The sequence below is a fragment of the Equus asinus genome, chromosome 1 (assembly GCF_041296235.1).
Source record: "Equus asinus isolate D_3611 breed Donkey chromosome 1, EquAss-T2T_v2, whole genome shotgun sequence".
In the NCBI taxonomy this organism is placed as follows: Eukaryota; Metazoa; Chordata; class Mammalia; order Perissodactyla; family Equidae; genus Equus; species Equus asinus.
The window spans coordinates 191,931,450-191,943,719 of NC_091790.1; the positions used below are offsets into that span (position 1 = coordinate 191,931,450).

Genomic DNA, 12,270 nt, shown 5'->3' on the forward strand with positions numbered 1-12,270 from the left:
CTACGTAGTCAACACTTCTTTAATATTAAAGACACTCCTTTGCTAAACTATTAAGTAGAACAATCAGTATGAAAGTTGTTATGCAAGAGGGGGCCCCAATGCACACTACCAGTACTACACAGTGTTTCCTGGGTAAACCCCTAAGTGGGGAAGTAGCAGAGTACATGACGGGACCGCCTGCATTGAGAGAGGGGCCTCAGGACTGGACACACCATGGAAAGGGCTCCCGCTCTGAGTCTCTTAACACACATATGTGCTTCCTTTATTGACTATTAATAATTCAATACACAAGTTGGAGAGATAAGTGGAAAGTATTTTAAAAGAGCTTCAGATAGGTTTCTAGTGATACTGCTTTTGTTCCCATAATTACAAGGACTGCTCTCATATATCACACATACCCCAAACTGTCAAACAGTACAGTTCAGTAAATGATTAAGAAGAAGATAAAAACTCCAAGCATCAGTGTTTTTCTTGTATTTATCTGGTTTTAATTTTTATTCTGGTATTTTGAGACCCATGGCATTGTTATTAAAAATAAGCTGTGACTTCATTATTTTATTATATTTTAATTAATTAATTTATTTATTTATTTTGCTTAGAAGTGTGAACGCCTACTTTTATTTCTTTACTGCCATGAAATGAGCCTGGCTTTTCAAGACCCAGTTCCTCTAACTGTAAGTATTAATATCATTTTGTGCATTTTTACACAGTCGGATGATTTTTCTGAAACTTGATTCTCATAAATCAAGAATCTAAGTTTCTGTACCATTTTTAAATAGTTTCCTATATCTAATCCAAATCTTTTTTTTTTTTTAATTTGCTTTTTTTTTTTTTTGAGGAAGATTAGCCCTGAGCTAACTAACAGTGCCATTCCACACCCGGGATTCGAACCAGTGAACCCCAGGCCGCAGAAGTGGAACGTGTGAACTTAACCACTGCACCACTGGCCAGCCCCTAATCCAAATCTTAAAGCTTATTAATATATACTGAATGCTTTGATCTTAAATATATTTTAATGTTAACAAGTTGGCCCAAAACTTCTTTTCATTTCTCATATATTCTTACTTCTCATCTCATGTATTTTATCTTCTATTTTCTGTAATGATTTCTATCAATTGTTTCTCCCTCAGGAAGTTTAGGCATACATCCTAAGCTGTTGGGAAAAAACTTCCCATTTGTGGTAAAGACCCCCAAAATTCTCTGTACATTCTTTGATGTATAGGCCCAGACTTCAAGTAATAAGTAGACTTTAACAATAGATGAAGGTGTGTATATGTATTAACTATTGACTTTAAAAAGGTTCATATTGAAAGTTTGATGTGACTTTAATGCATAATTTTAGAGTGCTGGAAAGGGCCTACTATTCAAAATATGTGGCCTACTATTCAAAATATGTTCTTCTATTCTCTGATGTCCAAAATATCTTTAAAAATTTAATAGATTTCATCTACAGTTTGATAAATTGTAAAAATTTAATGCAAGGTCAGAAAAGAAAACTAGCTTAGTAAATATATTCAGCTGATAAACAAGGAACTTCTTTCTTGAGAACAGATTTTGAGAAGTTGAGCTAGGAAAAGGAAATAAATATGTTCAGAGGGAAGGGCCTTTTGTACTCGAAAGAGGCAGGGGAAAAAAATTGAAGAAAAGAAGCTTGTAAAGCCAGTAAAAACTTCATCCGCTTAAAAATTTAACCTAGAACTTGGCGCTTTTTACGATCTTGACTTTCAGCTGCATTTGGTATTAATAATAACAGCAGGAGCAAAATAGCCCCTTTTTTCTTAATATGTATCATCTCATTTAGTCTTTACAAAATTCTGTGAGGTTGGTAGGATTATCCCTATCTAAAATATGAAAAAAATAGGTTCAGTGAGGTTAAGTAACTTAGCCAGGAGCACACTCTTGAGTAGCAGAACCTAGGGTTCAAACCCAGATTCAAAGCCCCCTTGCCATAACACATGTAATTAAAACATGTCAAATCCTACAAGAAGTAATACTTTTTCTGGTAAATGCTTTTTGTTTAATAATGAAGGAGGTGCTGGCCCAGTGGTGCAGCAGTTAAGTGCACACGTTCTGCTTCGGCGGCCTGGGGTCCGCCAGTTTGGATCCCGGGTCTGGACATGGCACCGCTTGGCAAGCCATGCTGTGGTAGGCGTCCCACATATAAAGTAGAGGAAGATGGGCACAGATGTTAGCTCAGGGCCAGTCTTCCTCAGCAAAAACAAGAGGATTGGCAGCAGTTAGCTCAGGGCTAATCTTCCTCAAAATAAATAAATAAATAAATAAAATAATGAAGGAGAATAGAGAAGGTTTAAGAGGGAAAATGTAAGTTTTTTCATTAAAAATAATTGGTGAAAACTTTTGAAAAATGTGACACAATGCATTTACCAATGTATGAAAAGCTATAGGCACTTGTAAATGTTGCTGAATAGGTTTACTTATCACTGATAAAATAGTACAAAGAAAAGCAATGAGAACAATCTGATTTTTTTTTTTTAAAAGATTTTTTTATTTTATTCCTTTTTCTCCCCAAGGCCCCCCGGTACATAGTTGTATATTCTTCCTTGTGGGTCCTTTTAGTTGTGGCATGTGGGATGCTGCCTCAGCATGGTTTGAGGAGCAGTGCCATGTCCACACCCAGGATTCGAACAAACGAAACACTGGGCGGCCTGCAGCAGAGCGCGAACTTAACCACTCGGCCACGGGGCCAGCCCCAGCAATCTGATTTTTATACTACTTCTTGTAAATTTTACTTAGGACCAGGTATAATTTAGTTATTTTGTATTGTATTTATTTTGAAAGGTGCCTGATTATTACAAAATAATTAAAAATCCAATGGACTTGTCGACCATCAAGAAAAGACTGCAAGAAGATTATTCCATGTACACAAAGCCTGAAGATTTTGTAGCTGATTTTAGATTGATCTTTCAAAACTGTGCTGAATTCAATGAGGTGAGAGGGGAAAAAAAACAAACTAAAAAACCAGTAGAAGCATTCTTTGTCATTCCCATCTTTATTTCTTTAAATATGGAACTTCCAAACTTTAGTCTTTTTGATGTTGATCTTAAACTTTCAAGGATGTGGTCTAAATAGCTCTAATTTAAAATTTTTCTCATCTGTCAATTTATCTAAACATCTGTTAGACTTACAGCTTTTGTTGATGGTTTGTTCTCTGTATTGGTTACTCATTCTAGAGTTCCATTTAATTTGTTCTAAAAATACCTGTTACGTGATTCTATCATTATGGCATCTCTTTGATCTCTCTGGTAATCCAGTCCTGCCACTACCACACCCGTATAGAATAATCCAGATGAGTCTCAAGGCCTTTTATTTATTTTTTATCTGACCTTTTCTAGACTTTGTCTAGCTCCAGACTATTGTTTACTTTGTATCAATGACTATGCATAAACATTTCCCCAAGACAGTCCAGTGATGTTCATAATCTTGAGTTAAAAGAGAACAAAAATGAGACAAATTTACTACTTCTATTGACTGTCTAAAATGTTGGGGGTTTTTTTAATTCATATTTTTATTTTTATCCAACAGCCTGATTCAGAAGTAGCCAATGCTGGTATAAAACTTGAAAGCTATTTTGAAGAACTTCTAAAGAATCTTTATCCAGAAAAAAGGTTTCCTAAACTAGAATTCAGGAATGAATCAGAAGATAATAAATTTAGTGATGACTCAGATGATGACTTTGTACAGCCCCGGAAGAAACGCCTCAAAAGCATAGAGGAACGCCAGTTGCTTAAATAAACAGCACCCATTGGCATATGCTGGTTTTTAGATTTTTGTTTGTTTTCAAAAAACATTTTGTCAGTAATATAACATCATCACAAGAAGAGTTTGTGACCACTCTGATCAATAAGTTTTTGATGTTTACTAGACTTTGATTTTGTTAATAACCCGTTTCTTTTAACCATCTTATTGAAAAAGAGAAAGGAAAGAAGGAAGGGGGGGGAGGGAGGAAGGGAGGAGAAAGGAAGAAAGAAGCATCAACAAGAAGATATAAAAAGACATTCTTCCCACTTCTTGGATTTCAAAGCTGCAGTCTGGAGTGATAACTACTATAGAAAGGAAATAGACTGTGTGTGAACCCTAAGTTGAAAGTTTAATGTGATTTGGATGTGTGCATTAATCCATTTTTAGAAAATACCACTACCCACTAATTTTGGCCCAACCATGAGTTAGGTATACTGTACTTATGAGCAGTACTCCGTGAACATGCGTGGTAATACGAGTTCTATCCTAGGGTGCCAACTGGTGCAACGAGAAAGTAGATTAGATGCTATTAAGAAGGCACCTCATAGTATATCATGTAAGATGGGAACTGTATTAAAGAAAAAGCAGGAAAACAAATGTTTGATTTTTGTTTTCTTCTTGTCTGTAGAGGTGTTTGGTATAGAGACTTTCAAGGCCATTTTTCATACATTTCTAAATGTAACTTCTTCCACTGAGGAAGTAAGTATACATGTTTGGTTTTGCTGTGTGTTTATGTGTAGTTTGTTGTTTGGTTTTAACTATGTAGGTGATCATTGTTTGCAGTATGGCCTTTAGAGGAACTATCCAAAATATGAAATACAGCACTGTACACCATATTTGATGTGAGGATTCTTCAACATTTACCCTATTGGGCATTAATTATAAGTTCCCCTGAAAGGGACTAATTTTCATCTGTCTTTATAATTTGGAATGAAAATGTGTTGTAGAATTTGGGAGCAGACAGTTGGAGGGAATTATAGTGAAAATTTAACTTTTTATGAAGCATCTATTTCCTATTTTTAAGAGTTGGAACCTCAAATTGAATCTTTGATCTGACTTAACTCTGAATTTTATTACTATTCTCCTGACAGAAATAGAAAAGACCTATCTTCTGAGTGCAAGCAATTCTTAATGGGCCAGACCTAGATAGTTTAACTGACATTCATTTATTCCTTTTCTTGTTGTTCAGTGTCAAAGAAGGAAAGTAGATTAAGATAGAAGAAAATTGCTGTGCCATTTGCTAATCTAACATTTGACACAATATTTACAGATGAATTTTTTTAGTGTGCCAAAGTAAATTTTTATTTATAAAACATTAATTGGCTGATCAAATATTTCTTCTTAGGCTGGTAGAATAAAAATATAGCTGACTTGAAAGAATGTTATTCTTTGGATGGTATCTCCTTTGAATTAAACTTAGAGGACTTGCTTTCTTATCTACATGGCATTACTTCTTAAAGTCAACAATTTGAAAATATTCTGTGGTAATTCATTGGGTTTTCAGATATTGCTAAAGATAAAATATGAGAAAAGAACTTATTAGCAATAGCTTCTCACTTTCTGTGTAGACTTAGGTCTTGTTGATAATATGTCAATTATGTATTAATGGTTACAAAGTCTTAATCACTTTTCCAGATATGTGTTTCAGGGTATTTGTTGTTGTTGTATTGTTTTGAATATGCCTTGACATTTATTCTCCAAAGACTGAACAAATTTTCATAACAGTGCGTCTATCATTTGTCTGCTTTTGCTCCAGCATTTTTAGCACAGCAGCTATGGAGCTTTTGCTGTTTATTTATTGTCGGTATCTTAGAATGCTATTCTTCTGACAGTTTCTTCTTCCATACTTGTCTCCTGACTTGAAACAGGGCAACAAAGATAAATTTTGAGGAGGATCACAAAGGGAAGTAGCACCTAGGAGAGAAAAAATATTATTTCCCTAAATGCATCTGAGCCAGAATGTCTACTAATGTACCCAAAACTTTCACTGCTATGTTCGGTGCCATATTAATTTTTTAAAACAGTATTTCTGTTTCACCTTTACAATTTTTTTGTTGAATGAAAGGCAGTTGAGAACCATCTTTTCTGTAATCATACATAATCTAAATTAAAAGTGTTTTCTGTCTCCAAATAGCCATTCCGTAATGATCTTTAAGATTAAAGTCCTGTAACCTTATTGACAAGCACCTATGTGCCCAGGTGGATCTCAGCTAAGTAATCTTTAAATTCTAATAGTGGTAAACTATAAGATGAGTCGAACTATAACCCATGCTTATTTAGAGAGCATGCACCCAAAAGTTCATTGGGATTCATTCAACCTTGACCTAAATTTAAAATACTCCAGTGTTTACCTCTGATAAAAAGCCAGAGGAGATTTCCCTCTGGATTTGGAACCAAGACCCCAATGTCATAGCTCCAAGAAACCCCAATACTTCACGTTAACACATGATCACACCTTTGGCTAGGGCTTATAAATGAGGAGACCATGTGAGAGCTAGGATTTACTCAATTACAACTCTTTGAAAGTTTTCCCAGGTGCCAAGCATCTACTCTTTCCCACTAATAAGGAAACCCAAGTACACAATGACTTACATGGCTATGGCAGGAGTGTAAATGGACTGAAATGATATACCGTATTAAATCCAAAATATATTTGTCCATTAGCATCTGTCAATGCAGTCATTTTTATCCTTTGAATTAACAGGCCCTGCTTATCTTTTCTGAATAGAGGGTTAGGAAATTGGAAGGTACTAAAAGGAAAATATCCTCTTCCCTTGGTAGTTTTGCTTTCTTTTCCAAGTCAAAGAATAGGCTCCACATTTTACTACCACGCGGTAGTATAGATATAATATATCTTAGGAATCCTTTTACAAAGGTTCACTCCACAGTCAAAAGGGTGAGTATACAGCAACTGCTCCAGTTACGAACTTGCATTTCAAATTCCTATGCTGTTACAGTGCTTAAACTTTTAAATTTGGGCTCCATGGAAAGACTAGATAGATGATGAAAGGAGGAACTTCACCTTTTGCTGAGGCCTCTTCCACAAATTAATGTGAATTCCAAAACTAAGTTGCTGCATGTGAGCAAGAAGATTTTAGGTTTAAATAGAAGATGTACTTATTTTTTGTTTATCTGTATGTGTTTTGAATGAGAGAAATTGAGTGATGTGATTGGCCACCAAAATTATGGACATGACCGTAAGTTCAGCCATCTAATTTCTTATTGAAATAGAGGCCCTCCTTTTAAATAACCATGTACATATTTTTTAGAGTATTTTATAACCTCGTTTAAATTAGTGGTTGAAGTCTTTTTTACATATATTGCCCGTTCACCTTGGTGTGAGTTTACTAAGTCATAATTCACATGGTGGTAGCTCATGTTCCTGAGTGAGAATAATGCTAGCCAATCAGATCACAGATTTCTTTCCCCATGAAGGTTTTGCTTATTGTAAAGGACATCTGAGGCAGTAGTCTTTGTTTTGTGGGTTTTTTTTTTTTAAATTTTTGGGGGCCAGCTGGTGCTTTATTTGAATAAAAATCAGCTTCAGTGGATTTTTACTGTGAATATTTTACCACAAAAAGGATTTTTTAATAGAAAAATTACTGTGTATTATTCAGTAGAATAATATAACTAGTTTGAGTCTCCATTACTACCTTTGTGTGTTCCTGTAAAAATTGGTACATATAGGGACAAGCTACTAGTCCATAAATAGGAAAAGTTTTTAAAAATTCTAACACATGTATTTAACCAGCCTTCAAAGATAAGCAAAAAAATCATTTGGCAAATGGGAAGGAGGAAGGGAATAAATATCTCCAGTTGTTGATTCTCACTGCCCTGAAAGTAGGAGAACCAAGAAGATACCGTGAAAAATTCTACTTGTCTGAATCCTGTTGGAAGAAGAGAGAGAAGACAAAGTGTGGAGAATTTTAGAAGTAGCTTTGAAAGTTTCCCAGGTTAACTTCACCTGTAAAGTCTGGAAAGTTTTGATTCTTAGAAATTAGAACGCTTTTAAAAAAATTCACTATTGGATATTTAATAGATCTTACTTTGATGGGGTGGGAACAGCCTTCTATTTGATTCTTGAATTTGAATTTTTAAATAGAATAATTAAGTCCTAATTTGAATCCTAAAAAAGCCTCCCTTAGAAGTTCTAAGTTAAACATTTAGCAAAATTCTACCTTTCCCACATTTTCTCAAAGGTGATGTGGAAGAAACGCTATTTTAACATACTCTGCCATGGATCAGGATACTTGTGAGTGTTGAATTATTTACTCAGGTCCTCTAACACCCTTAACCCCAAGACACGTGAGCCAGAAAATTCAGTCAATAATCTTCCCGTTGCAAATGACTGAAGCCCAGTTCTCATTGTTTTGGGGGAGGAGATAGACTGTATGGATCAACCAGGGTTAAGCACTTCTCACCTTTAGAATGGGAATCTACTGACCGAGAAGTGGCATTTCCCCCAAAGAAAATTAGGGTGTCTTAACAGGACAAAGGAGGAACGGCAATAAGACAGGAACGCCAAGCTCATCGGCCACCAGGTGCCGCACTTTGACAATGATGCTGGTTCTCTAATCTGATTGGTTTAGGGATTTACTAATGATAGTGTATGGTAAGAAAGCCCAACACACAAAAAATGCAAAATAAGGGTTTTAGCATTCATATTAACAGAACTTTTTGCTGTTACAGACTATGCTTTAAAGAGACTTACAGAAATCCAAATTCAACCTCTATCCTATTGCATGAATCAAAATATGCTTGTATAGTTATTCCAGTTATATTACCGATTTTAATACCTCAACTAGTATTGTCTTTCAGTCTTTTGGTGGGCTGTGAAACTAATCCAAAAAAAATTCTTACAGGTAAGTGAATTGAAATTTGTTGACTTCCGTTTCTACTAATGACTAACACTGGTAAGTAAGGTAGGCAATACACATGAGTTTACAAAGGATTTCTCAAATTTAGTATTCAGTTAAAATTATGTTAATAAATTTTTGTTGTAGACTAATCTAGTGTCTTCCAGGAACCCTGAGTACTAGAAAGTGCTGGACAAGATTATAAAGTTCTTTAAGTCTGGATACCTCCACAGGTATTAAGCTCCTGAAATTCTTGGGAATATGCTTGAGCATTAGCTTTGTTAGTGGTTGACCATGGGTTTCAATCACTACTGTCTTTTGGTTTTAATTATAAATTGCTTCTGACATCAGCTTCAGGATTTTTAGTTATGATTTGTGGTAGGTTGTTTGGTTAACCCTACGTGTGTAACCAAGAAACTTTTGCATCAAAAATATTTTGGCTTATGGGGGTGGCCCAGTGGCGTAGTGATTAAGTTTGCGCACTCTGCGTCAGTGGCCTGGGGTTCACAGGTTCAGATCCGGGCCACAGACCTATACACCACCCATGAAGCCATGCTGTGGCAGTGTCCCATATACGAAATAGAGGAAGATCAGCAGAGATGTTAGCTCAAAGACAATCTTTCTCAAGCAAAAAGAGGAAGATTGGCAATGGATGTTAGTTCAGGGCAATCTTCCTCACACACAAAACAGTATATACGTTTTGGCCTAAAATTTTCTAATAACTAGACTAAGATGGGTCTGCAGACTTTAAAAAATGACTAAAGAAGACAATTTAGGTGATCCAAACAAGATTTATTTGACACTTCATAAAGTAGGCAGTTTCCATTCCCAAGGGTCCAGAGAAACTGCAAAACGGGACAGAAGGCAAGAAGCTTTTATAGAATAAGGAATTAAGTATAGAACCCACAGTTGACTTGGGGATTGGCTGACTGGACATACTGTGTTTCTGGTCAAGCATAGCATTTACAGGGACACAACAGTTATTTAAATTTCAGTTTGCTAATGTAGCACCCTGGGCAGGAGTGGCTCCATCTTGGGCCTAGTAATTTATTCCAGCAGACCCCCCTTTTGATCATCCTCTTGACCATTCAAGAGGTTTGATTAAAAATATTGGTCTTAGTGTGACTCTCAGTTACCATTGGCTCTTCAGGTCTCAGAGTAGTATTCAAAAGAGAAGATGTCAAGCTCATATTTTTGAGCTGGTTCTGTTCTTCTGTTCCCTTTTGTCATTCCAGTCAGAGAGACTATTTGTCAGCTGGTCAGTGGCTACCCACATACATTAAAACTTTTGAGAGAACACAGTGTGTTAGGGAGACAATAATAATTAGCATCAAAATAATGCCCATGGTTTAGAGAGTGCTCCTGAGCCAGGGTTCCCAAACCAACTAGAATAAAATAGCTCAAGAAATGATCCCAAAGAGGAGGCTGTTTCTTTAAGCCAGTTGGCCTGTTTATGTATTTTGTGTAATTGTGTCTCCATTTCCTGAGAAGTGTTTGTCCAGCAAGCTTGTTTGAGAGAAACTGAGGCATTAGAAATCAAGGAGAAGTTTGTGATGGGCAGAAAAATCTACAGGATCACCACCATCACAGCAAATCTACCCTCGTAATTGTCTGAGATATGTAAACAATAAAATTCTCTTTCTAGGCCAGGGCTAAGCAAAAAGGGCAAAAAAGAAAGACTTTCATGGTATAAGAATTAGGAAAAGGATGGTCAGAGAGAGAAGGAGGAATGGAGGAATTGTTCTTGATCTGGCATCTTGGGATGAAGCAGTGTACCTGGCTATCAGCTACTTCTCTTCCTAGTTAATTTAATTTTGAGGTCTCCAGTGTTTACGTAGGACCAGATGTCAGGCGGAACCTTCTTCAGTTGTGAAATATGCACCCAAGGTTTGACACCTTGAAATTTGGTGGTGGTGTCAGTGGTCAAGAGTACTTAGTAGGGTCCTTTGCATGAATCTCACTTTTGCAAAAGAGTCAGCGTAAAATAATAGCTGTCTGTAAATGACAAAAGACCTAAAAATGCCCATGGTTAAAGATCTGATGGGTGTTTGTTATAATGGAATTGACAGGAGATGTGGTTATTTCTGTGATATCACATTTTAAGATAATAACTGCAATTATGACATAACAATATATCAGGACATGTCAGATTTTTAGGAAATACAATTTCTGGGGCCATCCCTGGTGGTCTAGTGGTTAAGTTCAGCGCACTCTGCTTCAGCAGCCTGGGTTTGATTCCCAGGTGTGGACCTACACCACTCATCTGTCAGTGGCCATCTGTGGCAGCAGCCCACATAGAAAAAGAGGAAGATTGGCAACAGATATTAGCTCAGGGTGAATCTTCCTCAGCAAAAATAAATATAGATACATACAATTTCTGAAACATTATTTGACAATGCTTCCTATATAATTGAACGTATAAAATAAGCTGAATTGATTTAATTTCTCTTTTTATAAAGAGAGAGAACAAATCTTGTTGAGATGTTTCAGAGACCCAAAGTTAGTTTGACGTCAAAAAGACTTTATTTAGAATTTGATTTTAGGGAAGTTTGTCCAAAATATCTATTTAACATGACTTCGAAGGCAAATACAGAAAGTTACATAGTTAAAAAAAAAAATACACCTTAGTTCTTTTAATATTGAAAAGACTGAGTTTTCTTAGGTGATCAAAGACTTGATAATTTAGTGTGCTTTATGTTGTCTATATTTTGGTAAAGCAGAATCTTTGCTTTCTAGGCAGATTATGTAAAAGGTAAAGAAAAACGTTTATTTACAATTTCTTATTAAGAGCAGACCAATACTCCAAAAAAAACTTTGTCCTTTTAACAGAGAGGAAACCAAATTCTAATTTTGCAACAGTGTACTTTTGATATTAAAACTTTTTAAAAAATTTAATCCAATCTTAGCCAGCTTAACCACACATAAAATGCCTTTTTTAAGGAGTTTTTAAAAACGTTAGACAACTTTTATATATCCCTTCAGATTTTTGCCCTATGTTTTTTTTCCCCCTCTCTCTCTCATTCTGGAGCAATCAGTCATTTTACTTTAGGACAAAATTACTCTTTTTCCCTTCATGAAAACACATCTTCATACCTCATACCTTTTCTTACCAAAAATACATCCTGCTTTCATTGTATGGAGGTGTTTACCTTATGACATATATATTAGAATTCCTAACCCTTTAGAATCCTTAATTCCTACAAGGTAAGCAATTGCGTGGATATTTGTTACACTAGCATTCTGGATTGGCAAATTTATAAATTTCATAATTTCTAGCTGTGTATTATAGTAAATTTTTCAGTGTGGCACAAAACATGTTTACTAATAGACCCAAATATCTTTAGTTTTTCTGTAAAAGCCAAACATGGATTCACCTATGTTCAATAGTTAATGTTTTAGTATTTTATCTTACTTGGAAAGGATCTAGATATTCAATAAATATGCATCATTTAGCTTATCTCAATATAACTTTAAGGTTTCAAGTTACCAAAAAGAGTTTGGCAACTGCTTTTAAGTAGACATACCATAAAGCATAATTATTATTGAAAAGTTCATTTATAAGTTTTTATCTTACATCTATTTAATTTGCTTCTCCTTAATTATATATTTAGATTACTCATGAAAATTTCATGAGACACTAAACAGCTAACCATCA

General features: G+C 35.4%; 2 protein-coding genes across 5 annotated transcripts in view; one reads left to right on the top strand and one right to left on the bottom strand.

Annotated features, from left to right (window-relative positions):
- The window catches only part of TRIM24 (tripartite motif containing 24), a 102,728-nt gene extending 97,656 nt beyond the window's left edge, over window positions 1–5,072 (top strand). For all 4 annotated transcript variants that reach the window (XM_044778022.2, XM_044778120.2, XM_044778078.2 and 1 more), the window contains 3 exons: window positions 600–674; window positions 2,800–2,949; window positions 3,544–5,072. In XM_044778022.2, the coding sequence (XP_044633957.2) occupies window positions 600–674; window positions 2,800–2,949; window positions 3,544–3,753 (435 nt within the window). In that variant the 3' untranslated portion in view covers window positions 3,754–5,072. The remainder of the gene's footprint in view (window positions 1–599; window positions 675–2,799; window positions 2,950–3,543) is intronic.
- Window positions 5,073–5,433: 361 nt separating this feature from the next.
- Window positions 5,434–12,270, bottom strand: part of SVOPL (SVOP like) — a 94,324-nt gene continuing 87,487 nt past the window's right edge. The window contains exon 16 of the transcript XR_011504819.1: window positions 5,434–5,673. The gene's annotated coding sequence lies outside the window, so the exon portion shown is untranslated. The remainder of the gene's footprint in view (window positions 5,674–12,270) is intronic.